Genomic DNA, 24,832 nt, shown 5'->3' on the forward strand with positions numbered 1-24,832 from the left:
TCAAAATCAATGACTCCGTTAGGCTAAACAATCAATTCATAAAACAAGAGTTGGAAAATTAGGCACATTTATTTACTCTAACGCTAATCATACACAGTGTGCAAGATATGAGTTTGTTGGCAAAAAAAGAAGAAGAGATTCACTGCTGCTGAAACAACACACAAGCAAAGCATTTGAGAGACAGAAAGTCAGAGGGCACTGGGACAGTACAGTCTGTTTCACTTATCATCACTATCCCTGCAGCTACACATACAAAACAGACACACACACAACATGGCAAGTCGTTGTTAAGCCTATTATGGTCTTTAGCGCTCTCTGTTTGCCTCACATACAGAGAAACCTGCAAAAAAAACAAATGCAAATAAAACAAGAACACGAACAATGTTGAGCAACTGTTTTGGAGGTCTGCCACCTTCTACAGCACGATCAGAAAAAAAAGTTATTTATAGTTATTATAAGTTATAAATCTAAAATAATCTATTTAGTTTTTACAATTTGAGAGACATGAGCAAATAAACAAAACGAAACAAAAACAGTATAGTTGCTCTAGAACTAAAACCTAATTAAACTTAATGCTATAACATTTATTTTTGATACTGAGTAATATAGTATTATCAAACCTTTATTTATTTATTTATTTTTGTTTGTTCATTTTTTTTTGTCAGTTTTAGCATCTATAAAATTTAGTTTGGATCCAAGTCATATTCTTTTTAAACATCTGTGCTAGTCCTGAATAAAGTTAACAGTGTTTTCTCTAGGCTGACTGTGGGGTTGGGCTGCAGTATTGGATCGCCCCCTCAAGGCAATGGTAGGAGAAACACTGGTGTAATTCTCAGCTGCCATACAAAACACAGTCACAGTCACCTTAAACTATTTTAGGAAACAAACCTCACAAAGGAAACTGTGAGGAAGAGTAAAAAAAAAAAACCCATAATTTAATAAGCTACTATTCTGTAAATACTTCATACACCGAGAAATCACAAGTACCAGGAATGTATTATAACCAATATCGTAAACATTTAAACCTTTGTTGTAACAGACAGCACTCTGTAAGATAACAGTGGCTGAATGGAATGGAGGTTAATTCATTTCTGTTGGCTAAGTGTTGCCTTCAAGCACATTTGTATGCAGTGAGACACTCATCGCAGATATCCAGAGGTCTCTCACTCCCAAGAAAGAAAGAAGCCTGCCTGTCTTTGAAATAGGACTGCTATAATGGTTTGCTAAACAGCCATAAGCTAAAGTGGAAAATGTTCATCTAATTGCATTCATACTCAGTCCACATTTATTAGACTTATATGGTTTAGTCATTTACCCATACAACTGTTTTGAATCAAAACGAGGGCAAAAGCAAGAATAAAAGCTCTTTTAAAAATAGAGACATAAGCCAAACACAAAGATTGTCAAGATGCAGATATTAACTGTATATGGAGATCGGCTGCCGAGTATATATCAGACCATGGATTACTTTCAAAGATGATACTAGAAAGGGCTGACACCAACATGTAAAAATTTAAAAATGTATATATTTTCCATAATCTTAGATTGCAGACAATCATGAATTCTATGTTTGGAGGGTGAGTTTACATGTAATCTCTACTAGAGGTGTTTTTGTTATTTAGTCAGCTTGATGCCAGCTGTCGTAGATGGGATGGTTGCATGTCTAATATACTGACAATAAGTAACTGCAACAATATTTGGAATAAGCATGTTTATATACATTTATATGTGACAGAGCCATGACATAAGTTCATGGGAAGAGGCTTGAAGTGAGGAGGAAGAGGATAGCATTGTCTTGTTCCTATGTGTTTTCACTATGTGTGTGAAAACACATAAATAAAACAATAAAACATAGGTACGACCCTTCATATCTTATGTCTGAAGTTGCAGACATGAATTAAAATGTGCCTCCCTGCAACTTGAACACCTACGTGTTTTCTTCCCTTCCATCTTTGGCATGCTACATATGTCTCCAGCCACATACATAAAATGTGATTAGACAGAACATCCATGTCCATCTCCACAACTGTGGCTGGGCAACATGATGGCTTACAGCTCTTATAGTGTTACTAGATTAATTCTTTATTTGTGAGAATGCATCAATTTGTTGGAAGACACAGTCACACCTTATTCAATGTATATTTATGAGTATAATTCTTTTTTAATGCCTGACTATATCTTTAATCCTTTTTTGATCATCCTGTATAGCAGGGATCAGGCACAGGGGGGATTGTGAGAAACTGGGACTGCTGTTGAGGGTCACTCCAAGATAATATTAATACTGAGCAGATCTGAGATCAGTTTATTGGTGTGGCCCTCCACAACAGGTCCAGTTTCTCATGTGACCTCGTCGGTTAATTAATTGCCCACTCCTGCTACATAGCTATCTGTATGCTTATCTACCTTTCCATCCTCTTATCCACTTAGTAATCTTCCATCAATCTATTATCCATCCATTTATCAACCATTCAGCAGTCTAATGTTCTATATTCGATTCTTGTTCATTCATCCATCCATTTCAGTCTAGCTGGCATTTATCCCATCCCATCTATATACCACCTTTCATCATTCAGTCTAACAATTATACTGTTTATAAATAACTGATGTTGTTGATGTCTTAAACCTGTGTTTTTTTCACAGCAGAGATTATGGGAAAATATTCCTTTTTACTTTTAATACAGTTTGATGTCAATTTTGTAAACTATGGATAGACTTATAGTAATACTGGTGATCAAGCAGGGCACAGTTTGAGGCCTGCAGCCTTCTCTGCCTTTGCTTCTCAGTGTTCCTCCCTACTGTTCATCGATATGCAGTCATGATTTATCCAGCTATCTATTCCTTAAACAATCCAATTATCCATTGGTCATCTTTAATCTACAGCCATATCCAACCAACCATTTACACACACACTGCAAATACCTGTAAGTGGCATGTGATGAGCAGTGAGTTTGTGTTATAGGGCAGCAACGTCATGTCAGTGTCTGTCTGCGTCTAATAACAATGATCCTCCCACCAATATTTTTCTTTTGTCTACCCCCACTATCCTTCACTTCACCTTTTCACCTGCTAAAAATCAATGCCTCCTAATGGAGCCTGCAAATGCTCTTCTCCTCTTCTTGTTTATGATGAGAAATTATTACTGGACTCTGAAGAGCCCTGCCCCCTGTTGCTAGGAGACAAGGGGATCAGTGACTAAGGAAATGATGCTGCCTTGAAGACGTGATGCTCTTCTCTCTCCCAATCAGAGCAGCCGGAGCAGGGGAAACACAAGGAAAGACTGAAAATGTCAAATCACCCCAAACGTACTGCTCAGCTGCAAACCGAATGCCAGAAAAATAAAATATAGAAAGAGAACATTTGAACCATACCGACCTGTATGTGTTTGTCAAATCCAGAGTTTTGGCTTCACTCTGCTCTTATAAAATCCAGTAAAGTATTGCATTTTATTTAATTTTATTAACGAACGAGCAGATAGATAGATATAGATATCTCTCTATATATATCAATTTGGCTTAAATGAATCATGCAGGAGAGGGTCGGGCCTTGTAAGTGTCTGTTCATGTCAATGGGAATACATAAAGGAAAGCACAAGGCTGAATATCAGAACACTGCTGTCATATCGGTTGCTCTTTATTAACAGTAGCAGAGCCAAACAGGGCTTCTCCTGTTTCTGTTTGCATTGATGAAGCAGCTTCCTCTCCACTGTTACCATGTGTGGATGAGATGACGTGAGCGGTATCCATGGGGGCAGTGTGCGTGTGTGTGTTTGTGTGTGTATAAGTGCCAACACTGCATGTATTTTCAGCTTTGACATGTGCAGTAGGTGAAAGAAACACTGTTGCCATGGAAATGGGTCTGCTTCTCCACTGGTGTTTTGCAAGACCCTCTTTCCCTCCCTCTCTCTCTCATTGCTCCATTTATTTTCTATTGCTTCCGTCCTCACTCTCCATCCTCATCCTCCCTCTGTATATCACTCTCCTTCTACCCTTCTGGATTAAGGGGATCTGTTTCACTGATACTTATTTATACAGGTTCACCTTTAAAACATTTTTATGGGCACCTTATATTTTAAGACAATACTGTCGAAGTGCATTGCAGTGCATTACAGTGCTTTACAAATATCAGTAATTGAAATAACACACAAGGGACATGACACCTTTTTATGAAGTTCAATAGCTCAGATTTTTCCAACTTTCTCTAAAAGGTTTTTCTCTTTTTGTTCTGTAAAATAAAAAAATAAATAATTTCAAATATTTACATTAAGAAAGTGAATTTAATATAAATAAAGCAGAATCTAGACATAATACAAAGCCTTGATTCTCCATGTGTGGTAAATCTGTGTGTAGATGCTGCTTTTTGTTTGTTTTTGCAGTCACTTAAATTTAACTGGCCATCCTATCTGACTCCACCCTGACATACGACATTTCAGCAATCCACACACGGCAAATAACTCCTAATCAAATCCATTCACCCTTACACTTGGGCATGAAAGCACTTCCCTTTCTCTCTCACTGATTTTTATAATGCATGTTGTCACTTTATGTCTCTCAGAAGCACTAAATATCTTTAAGTCTCATTCTGGACATCAGCTGCTCTCCATTAACCCTTCAAGAACCCTTCACCATAGCCATGTGCACACTAATTTAGATAAAAGCCCATTTTCTCTGTCTTCTTCAACAGGAGCTTCTTAACTGTGGAATAACAAGTGACTTTTGTTTCACGTTTGTGTGTTCACCACAAAAATGAATCAAAGAATCTATTTATTTAATTTGGATTTCTTCAAAAATATACCTACAATCTTGTTGATCATGACATCTCCTCAGGCGCAGGAGTGTTGTTTTCCAGATGGCAGAGACTTTATGGGTGAAATGCACGTGGTTAGCTACAATGATTAATATCAGTTAGCTCAGCTTTTATGTCCTTTTATATTAAGTTTATATTTATTATCGCATACTGTATACCCCAATAAAATGTCAAGAAATTATGGAAAAATATATATCTTTTCTACCCAAGTCTAATAAAAAGAGATATAAATCAAAGAGAGATTCTGATACAGAAGGAAAAAAGACACACCCATCTGTCTCCCTGTGTTAGCCCTGTGACAGACTGGGGACCTGTCCAGGGTGAACCTTGCATCTTGCCCTGTGGTACCAGGGATACCCCCCCGCGACCCTGATAAGAATAAGCGGATGAGAATGGGTGGATCCCGTCCCGTCCCATCAATTATTTGAAGTACTGTACAAAATATCTTGTTCCTACCACTATTAACACTACTTTCAATCTGTGCTTACTTCTGCCTCTGGTGGCCAATTTGGGCCTATTTTTAATCAGCCAAGCTACAGGACTGAACAAGCCCCAGAGGAGACATGGCTATGTGGTCGATGGTATACGCCTGTGGCAATGGGACTGAAAACACCTGAACGTAAAGATTAAAAGGTCAGGTGGAGAATTTCTGTCCTTATAATGTTGTTAGCCCACTGTCCATCCACCCACTGAGCAAATACCACAGTGCACACCTCTGTGGCCCCCTACTCAGGCAGACACCACACATGTCTAGTGTGTGTGATGTTCCTTCAATGTGACCGTTCATTATTGATGAGACCAGATACATTTTCAGTCTCCCATCGGATGATGAGATCACTGATGAATTCAGCTCTGTGTGTGTGTGTGTGAGGACTCCCTACCAAATATTCTAAAGCTGCCCTGCCTCCTCATAAATTTTTAAAACAGACTGAGCCTCTAAAACTCTGTGCACTTTAAAAATGAGAAGCAAAGACAAGGCAGTGCCCCTGAGGTCTGTGATTACAGCTGAAACATAAAGAATGTCAGTCTGTCTCATCAAGCTGATTCAGTCTTTGATCCTTGCTTCTGTTTTCCATGGTTAAACATTCTGCAAGAAATGTTTTCAAGCACATCATAGTTCACATGACAAACTGAACAAAATTAAAAGGACGTGGAAAAGAAGGACACAAAGACCAAATCAGTGGCTAATAAGGTTCTTGTGGTTAATGTCATTTAAAGAAAGCTGAACATTTACACTTCCAGCATACTGAGGAAGATGATATGCCATTTGTTGAATTTGTGTCTACTATGGTTGTCAAAAAACCTCAGATATTAACTGATAATAAAACTAATGTTTAAATACTAAATTAATCATTTGCAACAAAAATGATTTTTTAAAAATTTCCATCTTTACCTCCTCCAACTGGCACAACAAGCACAGAGCCCCTCCCATCACTTACAGCTAAAGGAATTTAAAGAGGAAAGCATCTACTTTAAGAACATTGAAGTATTAAACCGCATTTATAAATGCTACCCTGGCTGGTGCACATGTTAACTTGTAGTAATTATCTGATAGCCACATTAGCCATTTTAGCACAACTAAATACTGCGCCCAAAGTTAAATTTTTACTTTGCCATAATGCTCTTCTTCTATATTAATGAAACTATGTAGATTGTTGGGTATTGTTTTATTTGTTGCACCTTTTGTTTATTAGAAGATCAATTACCAAAATAATTTATAAAATTATTAAAACCTCTAAACTTAATCTTAAATACATTTTTTGTTAAATCTAACTTATAAATGGGAAAATTAGTTGAAAACTAAGCAATCAACTACTTCAATAAATGACTTCTTCACCACTTGGTAAATCTCTTCTGTTATGTGTAACTTGTTCTCTGCCAACTCTTAACAAAAAATGTTTGTTAGCCAGTGGCTACATTTGTTAGTCCTTTAGTCTTAAGTGATGGGATTGAAGTTGGGCACAAGACAAATATAGAACAAAAAACATGAACTGAAAGAATCAAGCTGTGTACAACTGTGGGGTGGGTGTAGTGGTTTAAAAACCTCAATGAAAATAGCAGTGGTTAAAAAATAAACACTGTGACGTCTTTCTTTTTATTACTACAACCTCCCTTTGTCTGGTGTCTGTCAGGATTTCATGCTGGTGACAAAAACAACAACTTCCTTTATTCTGCTAGGTGCCTTCAGTGTAAGGTTCAACACCATCTAAAAAGCAAACTGCATCCTCACTGGTGAGTCATTGCAAGATATAGAAAACACTCGGAAAATCAACACATCTTGTTACTGACTATCACAAAAGATTATACGACTCTGTCCGGTTATGTACTGTACAGCTCGGGAAATCAGCATTGTTAAATACACAATTCACTAAGCGCTGGACTCAATTCCAAGCGTGTGACTGTTGTAGCTGTTATCTATCCATAAGATCGCCAAGAAATTGTTAAATTGGACATTTTGCAATTTTTCTCCTTCAACATATAGCTGCTAAAATGATCTTAGAACAAGAACAATATACTATATGTGATCTACACACTAACTGTATCTTAACTTTTGAGTAACATCTAAATTTTCAGCCTAAATCGTCTTCTACAGGATCTGTACTGTCATTAGAAGAAAATTGCACAACAAGGGGATTGCATTTCTGTCCTTCTTTCTTTTTTTCTTAAATAAAACAACAGTGCAATTATTTTGCCCCCTAATCACTGGTTGACATACTGAGGAGATAAACAAGAAGCAGTGCGAGCGGATCACAATCTCCTGATTCTTATAGAACCATAACAGCCTTAACTTTAACTTGCAAGTTTCAACCAGTTCCTTGCTCCAAAAGAAAGTTAATCTCCTCAGACTAGATATGTAAAATGATGTATGTATGCCGAATGCTCTAAAACAAACATGCTTAGATGTCCAAAAGTGAAGATGCTTGGCCATAATGGACAATATAACATTTGGAGAAAACCAAACAAACCCTAATCATCCCATATCAATTATAACACCATGGCAGAGAGGTAATGAATGCCTGTACTTTGCTAAGGCTTGGCCAACACTGGCACATGCAACCGGACAGTGATCACAAGGACAGAAGCAAATCTACAATAGAAAGACTGAAAAAGTATGGGCTAGTCCAAGTCCAGACGTCAACCCAACTGAATTGCTGTAGCACAGCAAAATCCTGCCAACTTCAATGAACTGCAGGTATAAGTAGACCTTTAGACATGAGATTTCCAAATGGAGGGGAGTGACATTACTAGGACCAGGGAGCTGTCTCTTCCAGCAGCAAAACAGTTTGTTTGCGCTTCCTGAGAGTGACAACACGTGAGATTTGTTGTTGGTTGTGCTGTGAGATTTGTCTTTTTTTGCCATCCATGGGGCCATTTTGGATTCTGCGAGGCTCTTCAAGGAGATGAGTCATCTGTCTTTGCACACATAGACACTTCCAGCAAAAAGTGCTCACATTCAGCAATGTGAGCTATAATTAGCTCCCAGGATAGCAAGACAAGAAAAAAAGAGTACTGTGTGAAAGAGTACCGGCTTTTAAAACCCCAAAATATTCCCACCACGCTGCATTATTAGAGTCATTTTTTTGTCCCATCAGTCAAGTCACTGCCTCACTAAAACGATAAAATATAACTCACAGAAATAATGAAAAAGGAAAAGAAAGATAGAATCTTATTTACTCACACAAATGCCCTGTGAAAAGCCTCTCGCCCTCTAGTTGCCTTGGTTACAGCAGTAGAGTTAAATAGAAGATGATGATCTGACAGAATAACAAATTTAACTCTATTTGTTTTCTCCTTCAGCGCCACTCCACTACTATTTCTCTTATAGTTACATGTATATATTCCTTACTCAGTTCTGTTAGTGACCCCCTCATTTCTATTCTTAAAAAAAAAAAAACTCCCAAAAATAAAACTCTTGGTGGATTTCAACAAACAGTAAACAGCTCAGAGTGAATTATTTAGATGCCCAGGATGGATCGGGGCAATCGCATGCGATCACATTCAAAGTTTTTTCAGCGAGCGCCTCCGACACCGTCTGTCAGGCCTGTCTGCCTCGGGCTCCTGTTCTCTGCTGGCAGGAAGTTGAATGCAGCAGCTGTTCATTACAAAACACTACAGAGAGGAGAGACTGACCCTTAGCTGTACTCAAACTTTGACAGAGTGTCACCAAAAGGAGGCAAGCCCAATTTTTGAAGGATCGCATGATGAGGTTGACGAATAACACTGGAGGTTATGCATGAGTGGAATTGGAATGTACAATACGATATTATTATTTTTTTAAACTTTGTTAGATAGAGTTAAAAGGCTTTGGTGTACGATCATTTTGACCTTGTTTGTCAGCGGCCTTTTCAAGTGGACGACCATCTGATGTAACTTAAAAGCTTCCCAAGACACTCAGAAAGTTCCCAAAGTCCCACCACAAAAATAATGTCATAATCTTTGCAGGAGGACTCACGAATGCTTTCTATAAATGACAAATAGCATACACAAACAATTTGAACCTCCAACCCAGCTTTACATAACTCAGCGGATCCTCTAGTATACTGCAGCTCTCATTCAGAGCTGCTGATTAGTTTTTTCACCAGCAGCTGATAAAGAATAACTTGAAGATGAACACTACATCTGCAGCTATGACAAGACATCAGCCGAGAAGCGGCTCTTCATGGGGCCATCCTACCTTTATATCTGGGCCATTGCAATTGAGGCTCATCCCACACTCATCTGTGATCTCTGTGATTTCGGAGAGGTCGTCATCCTCAAATTCATCAAGGCTGATGTCATGGGTCAACCTGAGTGAAAGGGTAGATTAGGGTGAGAGGGACAAGAAGAGGATAGCGCATAGATTAGTGATATATATTTAAAAATATATATATATATAATCCTCAAGCCATAGTACATCTCAGAATCTCTTGTTGACCCAGTTATTTGTATCTCCTATGCTCAGTCCAATGACAATTTGAATATAGGTCACTAAAAATGACCAAAATATAACAAGCATAGGCGTCTACATTAATACTTATAAGAGATAAACAGATCTAAAGCTATTGTTTTGTGTCATAGTACTGTTCCTAACAAATAGAAACATGGCGTTTGACTCTTATACCACATAGTTTTATACACTTCACTCAGACCTCTAAAGGATTTATATTTAGTATTAAAGCACTTACTAAATGTTTCAAGCACTGATTTCAGGCAGATATAAATCAAGCACTACCTGCTCGTTTAGAGCAGAAAACAATGAGCATCCAGGATTTTATCGGCCTGTTTTATTTTGTGAATATCTCCATCTGCTGTTTGTAAAAGTGATTTTCTTTTGGCACCACTACACTTCATTCATCACAAGTGGGACCAAAATTAATACACACAGCATAACTCTTTTTCTTCTCCTTCTAATACTTTGTCAGTGACAATGAGCTATAGGGTGATTATTCAAGGAAAGTAATGTATTACACAATTCATTATAATGTATCATTCTACTTATTTAAAGAAGGTAATGCCTTACACCACTTGTAACATTACCTTTGGATTACTTGTTGGATTCACTGTCACATAAAGCCACACGCTGGCAAAAATGCAGAATAGGAAACTAAGAAAAGTGAATTTGTGTTTTGCAGAGAAGTACAAACGTCTTGAATGCTCCTGCAGCAGAAAGGGAAATGTACGGTCCTGCTGTCTGTGGCAGGATTCAATTAACATCCAGTAAACAATGCTTCAGTATTCCCCATCTGCAATTATGGCTGCATGTTGTCCCTTTACCCTGCAGCCTCCAGGCGTAACAGACTGAGTTAGAGCAAAATGTTATTTGAGATGCAAGACAAAGACGACAGAGCATGGGAGCAAGCCGTCAAATAAACCTTGTAAACCTGTGCAGCTACCATCCCCCCACTGATGCATCATGGTAATGTCATTTCTGACTGCTAGCGTGAGAGTACATACAGCTATTACAGTCTTTAGCCATCACATGTCAGAGGATGGGAATAGAAAGTTAAATAGCCCGAGAAAAAGCATCTGTTACCTCCATAATGAAGCCCTGAAGGAGGTGGGAGATACAGACTGAAGGAAGGACAGAACAAAGTGAACCAAAGAAAAGAAGACAATGGGAAAGTAAAAAAAAAAAAGGAATACATGTAAAATAAAAAACTTTTACAACACAGCTATACACAGTGTATGTGAGTAACTTAGATGACCTTCAATAAAACTACTTTTCATTTTTAGGCAATTTGTGGTGAGGAAATATTGATTTACATCATCATTATCCTTAAATCTTTTTCTGACACTAAAACCTATATATCATAGGTTAATGATTTTATTCTGACTAACCTATAGGTTAGCTAAATTTAAAATGATGAAATAGTGTTAGTTTGTTAGTTTGTCCAATTACGTTTGAGCACTTGGGGAGTGTGTAGAAAACTGCCAATAATTCCTCAACAGTTAATGCAGTACTTTTGGAAACCCACTCAATTAAAGCCAAAATTCTGAACTTTAATCACATCTTAATTGTTTGGTTTGAAGCACCCTGTGGTGGTGTACAGGGGCAAATACAAAATGTTAATAATGTTAGCCCTGCAGCAGGTTGACAACCTGTCCAAGACAACCTGTAACCCTGGGCTATTTCACCACAGGTTTGCATATATCATTAAACTACAACTGAGGAAAAGTTATCAAATACCAGACTGAATATGCCCTCTCTCTCTCTCTATCTTTAATGATCCATCTTTAATATATACAACAATACAACAATAAGTTAGTGACCAAAGCTATCAAAAAACAACATTTTAACTGATTGGTTTAAATTGCAAGTTTTGAGCAGTAATCCGGGATTTTCAAGGGATATTATGAAACGGTGAGTCTACAGAGTTATAAGTGAAATCCCAACAGAGTGTATAGCACAAAGCAAATTACATTGTCACACGTCGAGGTTCACAGGGTGAAGGGTTGAACAGTTCTCAGATAAGACGGGCTGCACAGTCACATCGCAGTTAAATAAAAACAGAATGCAATTATTTGCAAATCTTATAATCCCATATATTTTCTTCAAAGTTGAAAACAGATAACTTTTTGAATTTGAGGGCAGCAACAAGTATTACAAAAGTTGAGACAGGGGAAACAAAAACCTGGAAAACTATGTGGTAGTAAAACAAAACATCTGGTAACAGGTGAGTAACATGATTGGGTATATATAAAAAAAATAAAATAAATCTTGTGGTGGTAGAGTCTCACAAGTAAAGAAGGACACAGGTTCCCCAATCTGCAAAAAAAACCTGCAGATATAAATTCTGCAACAATTTGTTACTCAGTATAAAATTGTCACAACTTTGAATATCTCATCATCTACAGTATATAGAGTAACATCATGAAAAGATTCAAAGAATCAGTACTGGGTGCTTGTGATCAAAGCAGCATCCCAACGTTTCTAAAATTGGAGTTGCAAATGCACTCATTTAACAGTTGATTAGGTACACTCAGCTAAAGCTAAGACGATAATACAACAGTTCTCCAATAAATCCTCCCTTCATCAAGTTTTCAGTTCAGTGGAAATTTTGCTAAAGAATTTTATTAGGTAGTACAATAAATTATTATGAATCATGTATTTTTTGCCTAAACATTATAAATGGGATAAGAAGTAGAAACAGCTGCCAGTTTCACACAATCCAATCAGCAACTGTCCATTTATGGGCTCAAATTGTGGTCATAAATATTTTGTATGTGTAAATCAAATGCATATTTGTGTACTGAGTTTTGTAACATGGCAAACCAAAATATCTGTAAGTTTTGTGTTTGTCCATCTACAGATGAGAATTTGTGTGTGTGTAAAAAAGATTTACACGAGTTACAAAATGTTTTGTTAAGATCTGGTTACAGATACAAAGCAAAAACCTATGTGTAAACCTCTGCACTCAGGTTTTAGTGATGTGTCGTTCGCGAACAAAATGGCTCTTAGAGCCGGGTCTTTGACGTGAACGACGCGAGCCAGCTCCTTATCGCAAGCCGTGTTTTTTTTTTTTCTTCTTTCTCTCACCCTCTCTCTCGCACTTTTTCCCGTTTCACTCTGCATGCGAGCCTTGTGCTTTGCGCTGGGAAGAGGGGGGAGGGGCGGTAGTTAGACTTGCAGTAGCACAGGAACAGAGCAGGAGAGAAAGAGAGAGAAAGAGAGCCAGGGACAACAACGTCACATTAGAAAGGTATAGTGATCATCCACAACTATTTTCAGTTGCAGATGATAAAGGATTCAGAAAGTTTATTCATGCAGGTACATATGACAGAGAATGTGCATCTTCTTTTTGTTTTCATATTTTAATTTATATTTAATTGTGTTGTGGTTTGCAGCGTTTTGTGTTGTTTCATTTTAAATTTGTTTAAAAGGAAAAAGCTGAAAATTTAAATAGTTAAAAGTTGAACTGTGACTAGTTGGTCTTTGTATTATATGACTTATTTATTTATGGAGTGAATAAATAAAAGTATATTTACGGTGGCCCCTAGAGACAAAGCACGTACAAACCCTGAAGCACGTAAAAACTCCAAAACACGTACAAAACACAACAGAAGTGCTCCAGGATGCTACGCCCAGCGTTGAGCTTTTGTTATCTAGTGGCTACACAAGCCAGCAAGTACCAATGACCGGATTTGGTGTGTGGTGGTAACAGGTAAATTAACTTTTTTTTTTTTTTATTATTTGAATATTAATGAGTGCTTGTGTAGAAATACACAAACAATACACATATGCTTTCAATTGTGTAATTTAAGTGATCTAGGTAGCTCTGTTTTGAAGTTCAGTTAACGCTAGAAATGTGTTTTGGAGTTTGTATGCGTTTTGTCTCTAGGGGCCACCATATATATTTATATATAAAAATATATAAATAAAACCACTTTTTTTTTACATTAGTAATTCCTTTTGTGCATAATTTCATATTATTGTTAATAATAAATTAATTAAAGCAACAAAACAACCTGAAGAGCCGGTTCGGAGCCAAAAGAGCCGGCTCTTTTTAGTGAGCCGAGCTGAAAGAGCAGGTTCTCTAAAAATCCCATCACTATCAGGTTTCCTGACTGCGTGTGGATTTTAACTTACAAGTACAAATTTTGACCTGATTTTTCTTCCTTTCAGCTGATTGGTAAATGTCATGTCAATCACAAATTTAACAATCCAATCAGACAACAGATGGGTTTGGCTGTTGGAGTGGTGCTTTACTGAGCTTCAGGTCCTGGAAGAATAAATGCCCTTTTACATGCCTGCCCACCATTTTCCTTCATCACCAGGAAGGAAAACAGTCTGTGAGTGTCAGAGTTCGGTCACAGGTTTTTTGTGTCACAGGTTTATGCGCTTATGCAGAAACCTCCAGTATGAGCTACTCCAGAGCCTTTTCAACAGCACTGCAGACCTCGGGGGGGGGGGGGGGGGGGGGGGGGGGGGAGCTGTGGAAATGACACAGTCTTCACTAGTGGGGATAGTTACAAAGCTTTCTTTGTTATGAATTAGCGATACATGTTTTTGTTGGATATTTGTAGATAAAACAACACAAACTCTTGTAGAGGACATAAAGTCAGAGATAGAAATGACAAGGAGCAAGGAGCATCTAGTACATGTGGAGGTGCTGCAAAAACCCACAGAGCTCAGCAGCCAGCACAACAAATTCTGGATCCTTGGCTTTTAGTTAGCAGTTAGCATTAGCAGCACATGCTGCTGTCTGTGAAAGGGCTAGCGATTAGCTTAATTAAGAGTTAAAAGTTCAATAAGGTCATCAATCAATTATTTAATGTCAAAAAGCTCTCTTGAAAATGTGAAAATCTGTGAAATACAATTTTTTTTTAAACACTAACAACTGCATTTAAAATTCAACTTCCTGAAATTGAATTTGTATTTTTGAAAATTGGAATATTAATAGATTGAATTCTATTTCAATGTGTACACTGATCAACAGGAAGTTTGCTGGACCAGATTATCTAGGCAGTACTTGATGTGGTAAGAAGACTGTCATTGTTCCATCGTGCCACAAAAGTATACAGTGTTTGGACTGAGCTTAATCAGTATGTAATGGTAAGGTTTTGACCCCAAGCCCACTGACACAGTCCAGCTCTATCAACCTTTCCACATATGTCTGCAAACACTCGATGCACCTTTGCTAGCTTTGCCTTGAGGCAACTGTTGTTGTGATTTGGCACTGAATAAATACAACTGAAAACAAATGGAATTCCCTTGGGATTATATTCCTGCACTATGTATACTCATCATCTCACTACACTTACAACCCTACCAGCGATCAATGCAGGCTGACTCAGCAGACTGCTTGGGCTGTCCAGGTCAGAGATTCCTGTGACACATTTACTGTGTCATCATTACTGAAAGTGAGACATGGCAAATAGGGTCAAGATGTAGTAATAACCGGCCGACATCAACATCATCACCGTGACACAGCACAGAAAACCAAATAAATTCAGCAACGTCTCACACAGGACGGGACTCGGGATTTGACATGGAAACTAAAGGCTTCATATTTTCACTTTTCAACAATTTTGGCAAAGTTTAGAAAGAACAATTCAAAGGTAGTTCTGTAATAAAAAGGAACACATTCAAGGATTGAAAATTGACTAATATGTCTCAAAACATAAATTTCTCTCTACAACATGTAAAAAAACCCTTAAGTTCCCCCTCCTTGGCTGATTTGAGCAGTTCCTGCTCAGATCTGTGATTTTGATCCCATTCTCAGCACATTTTATCTTTCTGCTGAGATTATTTAATTTGATTATTCGCTTTAAGTGATGTGGGTTTTAAACTGTTCAGGTTTTAAACGGTCCCTGCAGACAAGTCCCATCAGCTCATGTTGTACAACAACTTCAGATTGTAACAACACTGCAGGACGGATGTTTCAGTTTTATATCGCTAAGGATGTGGGACAAACTGCAGCATTATTGTAACAGCAGGTGGTGACAGGGCAGCCTGCTGCCATGTTTGTGTCTCCTCGGCCTGTCTCTCTGCTTGTGTTAATGAAGGGCAGAATGACCTCACGCTCAGGCCATGATGTGCTTGGCCAGCTCAGTAATATATAAATATCTCTATATATGTATGTATATAAGAAACAACCCAATATAACACTGATAGAACTACATCACAAATGGCAAACAAGGTCAAATACGGGTATTTTTTATGTCGATCTGAATTTGATATAATCTCTGTGAGAAAAAGACATTTTGCAGTTTATCATATAGGAAGGTCACACAGCAGTGAGAAGACGACTTCTGTTAATAGAAAGAGATAAGAAAAATATGCAGAATGGAATTAAATCTCCTGACAAAGAGCAATGAGAAATAAATAGTGCTTCTATATCTTTTATTACAGTGAAAACAGGAAAGCCATGCTCCCCACACAATACTTCTCTTAAATTCTACGATCACATGTGTTTCTGTGTTGTGTTGCTCTGATCGTACTATTCTACCTTTCAGCCCAGTATTTAGTCGTCACAGAAGCTCCAACTATACTCTTTTCCCTTCCTTACTCCCCATCAAGTCGCACGTTTATACTACCACTAGGAATTATGAGGCTGCATGCTCTCTGTCATTCATTAGCTTCGCCCTCCTGCAAGGACAGGAGCACAATCAGGACCGTCCCATCCAATTCAACAGATCCAAGTACAATCACCCTCTTCTCCATCATCAGCTGCATGAAAACAAACTCTGAAGACAACGATCCGTCCACACAGTGCTTCTCCTACACCGGCAGTTCCACTGTAATACTCATGCAGCAGGATAACATGTGATTACCTCTATGGTCCTATTTTTGGTCATAAGGCAGCAACCTCCGCTGCACGTTCTACCTCTCTTGTTTAGATACAAACGTACACAGTCATATAAAGGCGATCTCCTTCAAGGGCATGCCTGTACCGAGGAGATGCCAAATAGCAAGAAGAAGAAACATTAGCAGTTACACACTTGCAAGGTCACACACAGCCATGTTGCTGCATGCCAATAAACTGAAAAAAGAAAAAAACAAGAGAGAGAGAGAGAATAAGACAGATGCCCTACCATTTCTCCCACTGGTCCTCCATCCAGCCCTCTCCTCCTTCCCCTCCCGAATCCATACTGTAAGTGAGGAGGGCATCCACAGCCAAGAGGAGAGGAGGAGGAGAAGGAGCAAGAGGGTTAGAAAGTGAAAGAGGCAGTGAGGGAGGCAGAGAGGGAGGAGCGAGTGTAGGAAGAGAGCTGGGGGAGAGGGAGGAGGGGAGCAGCTCGTCCAGGGTCGATGGAAGCGGCGTCTGATTCAGAGCCGTGCTGCTGCTGCTGCTCATTGGGAGGGAAGCGAGATGGATGGGGGATTTTTTTTCCCCCAAAGAGAGGAGCTGAAGCCACCAGAGAACAGTAGTATTATATAACCCTCTTTCTCTCTCCCTCTCTCTGATGTTTACTCAGATTTACTATGCCAATGCTGGAAACTGCTGGTGTTAGCAGATCATCTAACAACACGGGAAGTCCAAACAGGAAAAACATCAGCACAGGAGGACACGCCTCTCTCGCTCTCCTCTATCTGTGTAAAACACGGCCACCCTCAATTATTCATGGGGCTCATTGATCACAGAAGACTTCTAATTTTCCCTTTTCCATCGCTCCTTTTCCCTATTCATCTTCTTAAAAGAAGATTCTGGCTTATCATCATTCATGAAACTACTGCACTCAGTGCTGAGATCTGGCAGCATGGCGACAGTGACAAAATAAGAAGGCTGACAGGCCATAAAGCAAACGTAGACAGGTGCCCAAACAGTCACACGGTATATTCAGATAGTCTGCAGCACTTATCGTAACGTAATGCTGATAAATAATAATACTGTTTTTAGTAAAATTGAAAAATTTCACTTCAACAAAACCTCTGACTAAACAATACTACTGTTTATTTGGTCACCAACTGGAACATTTTTTCTGAAAACATGTAGGGGCATTCCCATTTTGGACATCCCAACTTTTGACGAGGAAGTTCTTAAAATTCGCTCTCACTAGCGTTTGAGTTTTATTTTCAGTTGTGGGCATTTAGGTTAGGAAATCACAATGAGTTCAAATATGGTTTTACCATGTTAAAGACAGGTTACAAAGTTCCATTCCCTTATTTTCCAGGGTGCCCGTTTACCTCTCATGTTCTAGGGATGTAGCATTTCTCTAGTCGAGAATAAATCTAGAGTCTGCTTTTCACAGTCTTTTATAGCTTCCCACTTGATGTTATCCCACCACTGTCGCTGCTGTGAAACCCTTTCGATATTGCTAATGCAAGCATAATAGGATGGTAAAAAGTGCAGGTCAGTGCATAAATGTAAAGGACACAGGGTGAGAATTACCTGACATTCATTGTGCAAAAATTAAAAGATTACTTCATTACTAAGCTGGCCAAGCTTTCACAAATTTACAATTGTTTTTCTTTCCTTAAAAAAACCCCATTGTTTTGCTGTAAGCAGAATGTCTGTAAATTGAAGCTAAGAAATAGCCTCAGTAAATGTATATGCAATCATATTCTCATTAGCCGTGTGGCAAAAACTTCATTTTAACACACAGCTGTAGATCATAATACCAGTTTGCATGGACTGTAGATAAAATATGCATATAGTTGTTTCCACTTTGTTTTTTTGAAACCAAATAGGTGTCTCTAAATTTGAAATGATTGGATGGATGAAGGAACTGCCAGGTATATATAAATGTCTTAATGCACCTTTAAGACTGATTGTCTGCATGATCAACTTGGTCACCTATAACATTTCCAAGTTTCTGGATTCGATCCTCAACCCGGTGGGCAGCTCTGAACACCACATCCAGAACACCCTGGATTTTGTTGAGAAGGTGAGAGATGTCATTATGGAGGCAGATGAAACCATGGTCTCGCAAGACGTTACATCTCTCTTCACTTGCATCCCAGTCACGGAAGCATTGGAGATGTCATCCGTAAGAGATTACAGGATGACACCAACCTCAGCAACAGGACCACTCTCAGCATTGACCAAGTGTGTTTGCTTTTGGAACTGTGTCTTCATTCCACCTACTTCACATACAAGGGTCAGTTCTACAGGCAGAAATATGGGTGTGCCGTGGGCTCCCCAGTTTCACCCATCGTGGCCAATTTGTACATGGAAGAAGTGGAAAAGAGGGCTTTGCTATCCTACCCTGGAACACCACCAAGCCATTGGTTCAGATATGTGGATGACACCTGGGTGAAAATCAAATCTCAGGACGTACCACAATTCACTGATCACATTAATTTGGTGGACCGACACATCAAATTCACCAGGGAGGATATGAAAAGTGGCAGGTTAGCCTTCTTAGACTGTGAGATTTCCATCAGGAATGGGGGACATCTAAAAGCTGACGTGTACCATAAACCTACACATATGGATCAGTATTTAAGGTTTGACTCTCATCATCCACTGGAGCACAAACTGGTTGTCATCAGGACGCTACAACACAGAGCGAACACCATCCCCACAGACACAGCGGCCAGGGAGGCAGAAGAACGGCACATCAAGAAGGCCCTGAGTAAATGTAGTTATCCCAGCTAGACTTTTGTCAAAGCTGGAAAGGCATCTAAAGGAAGCTCCAGCCGATCCAGGAGAGAAGGACAACCGCTGCCTAAGAGAAAACCTGGAGTGACCCCATATGTGTCAGGAGTATCAGAGCAGTTGAGACACATTTTTTCTAAACACCGGGTCTCTGTGGCTTTTAAACCCCAAAACACGCTGTGCCAAAACCTGGTCCGCCCCAAGGATCGGGTCCCCCGACACAAACAGAGTAACATAGTGTACGCTGTTAAGTGCCAGGAGGATTGCCAGGATTTATACATCGGGGAAACCAAACAACCTCTGGCGAAGCGGATGGCACAACACAGAAGAGCTACCTCGTCAGGCCAGGACTCTGCAGTATATTTACACCTACAGTCCAATGGACACTCTTTCAATGATGAGGATGTACACATCCTGGACAGGGAGGAATGCTGGTTTGAGCGCGGAGTCAAGGAGGCCATTTACATGAAAAGGGAAAGACCATCTTTGAATCGAGGAGGGGGCCTAAGGGTACATCTTTCGCCATCTTACAATGCTGTGATTGCAGCCATTCCCCAACTCTCTGTGAATGGTACTCATGGCCATTGATCAGTGGTCTTTGATCAGTGGGTTTTGGTCAGTGGTTGTTGATCAATGGTCATGAGAATTTGCATAAGATTAAGGAACTGACCTCCCAGCCCATTGTTCCTTCAGTGTGCTGGTTTCAGTCATTATGCAAATGTACTGTTTATAAGATTGGGGAAACCTGCAGTCAGCTGAGACTGAAGAGGTCACTTGGATGAGTGACGAAACGTTTCTCCCACAAAACGCTACGTCCAGATGAACAGAATCAACTTTTGGAGATTTTCTTTCCTGGGTGATTGAGAATGCATCAAGACATACCATAGATAAAAACAGACACCTTGTCATCATTTTTTCACCATCTTGGTGAAACCAGATGTCACAAGCAAAGCAGGGATATTTTAGAAAAACTAAGGGAACGTTAGCAACTCAGTCATGCAAAATGCAAGAGTATGGGTGGGCAATATAGCATCCAAATTAAATCACAATGATTCAAGAAAAAACTAGAAAAAAATCCTGAACAACATTTAACTGATGTTTGCAGCAACATTTACAAGAGAAATGAAGGGCATTTTCCAACTTTCTTTACCAGAGAGCTAGTGTCCCTGATGACACACTACCTAATTGGAAATGTAAATCTACTGAAACAAGGTGGCAGCAGCAGCATTATAGCAACAGTAGTGACGCAGCATAAATCAAATGTAAGCATAAAAGTACTGTTGTCAATGTTAATTTTAAGTAAAAATATAATATGACTGTTTAACGCTGCAGTTAAAGTAACTTAATGCTGTAACTCTTCTGCTTTTGCATTATTGTCACATATTAAAATTGAAAAATATTTTCTATTATGGATGCTGAATTTGGATCAACCTTTTTAACCAACTGCACAATGCATCCTTTCCACCATGTAAGAGCATCAGTAATTGTATTTGAAATTTCACAAACTGCTAGCCAGCTAGCTCATGTTCTTTCCATCTTATGTTTCCCTACATGCATGCTGGTCAGGTGACTTTCACGTTGGAACAGCACTTGGTAACAATAGTATTGGCTGTTGTCTGATGATCTACAGTGAGCTGGAAAGGCATATCTAACCAGAGCCTGAGGAATGAGAAAAGCACTCGCCACTTTATCTCACTACTTATCTTACTACCACCCTAACATTTCAATCTGTGTTTTGTGAGCAAATTTTAATGTTAACATTTTAAATTAAAATTATGCCAGTATGTCAGTGTTTTAAAATACCTTTTAATAAAGGGATCTGTTTAAGTACAGTACATATGATAATAATTGTGGTTTGGTAATGAATTGGGCATGGAGACTCATGTAATCCTACTGGTACCAACTTCTAAATTTCTGGTATCATGACATCCCTAGAACAAAGTCCAGCTGCCTTCTACTTATGTTCTTTAAACACGAAACAGATGAATGATGACCTACAAAGGTATTTTCCATGCCCTTAAGGTGGAAACTTTTATGAGCAATATTGGAAACGACAGTCAGTTCAATGAAATACATAACAAAAACTACTGGCAACTCGCAGCACACCTGAGTTGCCAATTTCAAAATCTTACGTAGTCCCGTTTTCAAGTTTTTGCAGTCACAAGATTTTCAGAAAGCATACTCTGACCGTGAGGTCAAGATCACTGACATTCAAACTTATCCAAGGTTTTTAGTAGATGCACCTATGGTATCAATTTAAAAATCCTGCGTATCTTTGTTCTTGACTTATTACATTCACAAACTTAGATGTCCACTCGACCCGCCTGTCCACCTGTCCAACGGGGTGATGACAATACCTTTATTTCAGCTCCAGTTGTTGCTAACAGAGTGAAAGTTCCAGCTTAGACAAGTTAACCAAATCAAATCAAATTAATGCTACTGTATGATAAACCAATCAAATAACTTACTAGAACTCTCAAACCCTATTCACAGAAAGCTATTTTATAACTCTAACAAGTGATTACAGTTAACTTGTACCTGTTGAGAAAGACAGGCATTACCTGATCCATCAACAGGGATCTCAGCTGTCTGATGTCTAATGAGTTTTTCCCTTAAAGCACCCTAGAGTAGTCTGCAATCCTATACTGTCGTTCTGCTTCATATCTTCTTAATTATGCTTAACTATGCACACTTGCACAGATACAGATTTCCCACTACGCCCTCTTGTGCCACAAATGAGTTATGTGAATAATGCACGGCAGGTCATTTTAAAACAACAGTTCACATAAATGTATAGCCCACCCCTCACCACCCCACTCCCTCTAAAATGAAAAAATACAATCCAGGTTTGAGACTTCCTGAACACCTAATTTCACATTAAATATTACAGGATAGCTGAAGATTAAATTCTGTTTGGCTATGACTAGTTGAAAGGTCTAATTATTTTATGCAGCCTTTATAAGTTTTCCAGTTTTCCTTTTTTTGTAGACTACATTGTGCAGCATTTTGTTGTCCTTTGCTTAATATCAGTTACAATATGACTGCTGGTTTCCTGAACATTTCAACAGTTTCTCTTCATCTCCAGGATGAACATAAAAAGGATGTTCAAATGCAGAATTCAACATCACTTTAGACAATTTTTTTTAACTCTGCTGTCACGGCTCACTGTCAGCTTGAATATCATTAACACCACATGCCACAGTTTACACACGTTCTACCAAAGCTGCCTAACAGGAAAACGTTTTGTTGTTGTTATTGTGCACAGTGTTTATAGCAACCAAATCATGAGTTGTAAAACTCTTACTAGATAAGAACTGATATGAATTTAGAGACTCAGATTTCCATTATCAACATCACTTATCGATTAGTGTCCTTATCGATTCTCCTGTCAATTGTCATTGGGTTGAGAGTCACCACCATTGCTAAGCAGCCAACACATCAAAGACATCACATTTGTGGGAAATAACTGTATACTGTGCGGTCAAATGTTTGTGCATGCTGGAGGCTCTGATTAGTGTTGGGGTCATTACTTAAAAGTCAAAAGATGTATTACTACTCATTATGTTACTTTCACTTTTCTCTGTAAAATGACATGAAAATTATTGTCTCATAATTTACCAGTTAACAATAAAAACCTATAGGCTACAGGCCAACACACCAACACAAACCCCTATTCTAATCACGACACACTCATGACGTTTCTTTCAGTATTAAGGTATGAACACAAAGTTGACAACACAAAGCAAAAAGATGAAAACCAGCACAGAGAGACTTTAATGCGATCGCCACAGTGATTCTACTTTAGAAATATGAACAGGGAGAAAAATGCTAGAGTCTGACTGCTCATCAGTTTGTTGCCTGTTGAAGTTCAGGGTCTGACTGTTGGGCTGGGCTCTACACTCAGCTTTAACATCACACTGGGTTCTTGGCTAGATTAGCATGCTATCTGTGCAGATAATTGCAAAGAGCTGAAGTTCTTTTAGCAGCGCAAGTTTTCTGTCCTGTATGCAGTTTGCACTTTACCATTGTGCTCTCGTCCTTTTGTGCAATAAAAATAAAAGTTATGTCCATATTCATGCTGTAGACTGCACCGCTACTTTCCTCCTCCAGGACACCAACTGAAGTGGAACCAATAAGCAGAATCGATAGGAAAGCAGACTAACAATTCCAAGGAACTGAACTACTGGGAACTCAGTTTCCATCCTCAGCAGTAACATGAGTCATCCAGGGTACACCCAGTGAGAACAAACTTTTCAGTAAAGCAGAAGACACAATTTGCATACTGATAAACCAATAGAAATAAATGATTTTGGCAAAAAGAATTTTACCTGCTGTACATTTTGGATTACAAACCTAGAACCTTTACTAGAAATCTATTGATATACAGACTGACTTTGTGCGGCTCAAGAGTTGGCAGTTCATCTTGTAATTGGAAGGTTGCCAGTTCAAGCCCTGGCTCCGACAGTCTCGGTCGGTCTGTCCTTGGGCAGGACACTTCACCTGTTACCTACTGGTGGTGGTCAGAGGCCCAGTGGCACCAGTGTCTGGCAGGCTCACCTCTGTCAGTCCGCCCCGGGGCAGCTGTGGCTACAATGTAGCTTGCCATCACCAGTGTGTGAATGGGTGGATGACTGAATGTAGTCTAAAGGGCTTTGGGGTCCATAGGGACAAAGTAAAGTGCTATACAAATACAGACCACTTATCTGACTTGTATAATAATCGAATGGGTGTCTTTATTGCATCCTTTCTGTATAACCCAGTTCTTTATGACTAATACATAATTCAGTTGCACTAAGATTCATGCCACAAATCCTAACGCGCCACTAAACACCAGAAATAAAGGTGAGGCGTTTATGTGTCTCACTTACTGAACATCTCCAACACAAAGAGCTGGTCTCTTAACTGCATTGGCTTGGGCTGAGACATAGGATTTCACTGTAGCGTGCACAGGCAGGGAGGTGAGAGAGAAAAACATGACAACATATGGCCGCTCTGGGACTGGGCCAGCCCCCGAGATTTTGGATTATCTGGCTTCTTTCCTGTAGTCAGTCACATTTCCCAAATACCAATCAGCAGCATTCAATCCCCAATAACAGATCATCATGAAATCCTGAACAAAGATGTTTGGTGGTTGTTTTCAGCTCAGCTAATGAGACAAGGACAGACTGGGCCCGAGGCTGGGTGTTTGCAGGAATGTGTGTGTGTGTGTGTGTGTCTGTTGTTGTCTCACTAGAGAATATTGATCACAGGCCTCCATCCTCACAATAATCACCCTGAAGTAATGCCACAGCTTCTCTTGAAGCAGCGCTGCAATGGTCTCCGAGAGTGTGAGACACTCAGCATGTGAGAGCAGACATCAGTGTGGAGCTAATCTCTTGCAGTGCTCAGCTCTACAGGTTGAATCCCTCTGACTGGTCACCTGACCTACCGTTTTTAAACAGCTGATGTCCACATGTCCAGTTTGTAGAGCACAAAGATTCCCCAGACTGTTTTTTTCAGTCTGAAAA

The 24,832-nt window shown here is 39.2% G+C and overlaps 2 protein-coding genes across 3 annotated transcripts in view; one reads left to right on the forward strand and one right to left on the reverse strand.

The window, feature by feature from the left end:
- Positions 1–24,832, forward strand: part of LOC146525257 (protein kinase C-binding protein NELL1-like) — a 788,406-nt gene that overhangs the window by 657,599 nt on the left and 105,975 nt on the right. The window lies entirely within an intron of this gene.
- mapk8ip1b (mitogen-activated protein kinase 8 interacting protein 1b) overlaps positions 1–24,832 on the reverse strand; it is a 46,636-nt gene that overhangs the window by 20,715 nt on the left and 1,089 nt on the right. The window contains exons 1-2 of one of the 2 annotated variants that reach the window (XM_085156274.1): positions 16,819–20,310; positions 9,479–9,590 (exon numbers count right to left, since the gene is read on the reverse strand). In XM_085156274.1, the coding sequence (XP_085012400.1) occupies positions 9,479–9,590; positions 16,819–17,081 (375 nt within the window). In that variant the 5' untranslated portion in view covers positions 17,082–20,310. Of the gene's footprint in view, positions 1–9,478; positions 9,591–16,818; positions 20,311–24,832 lie in introns of those variants that run through there. The other variant, XM_085156281.1, reaches the window with a different exon arrangement.

The sequence above is a fragment of the Neolamprologus multifasciatus genome, chromosome 1, assembly GCF_963576455.1.
Source record: "Neolamprologus multifasciatus chromosome 1, fNeoMul1.2, whole genome shotgun sequence".
In the NCBI taxonomy this organism is placed as follows: domain Eukaryota; kingdom Metazoa; phylum Chordata; class Actinopteri; order Cichliformes; family Cichlidae; genus Neolamprologus; species Neolamprologus multifasciatus.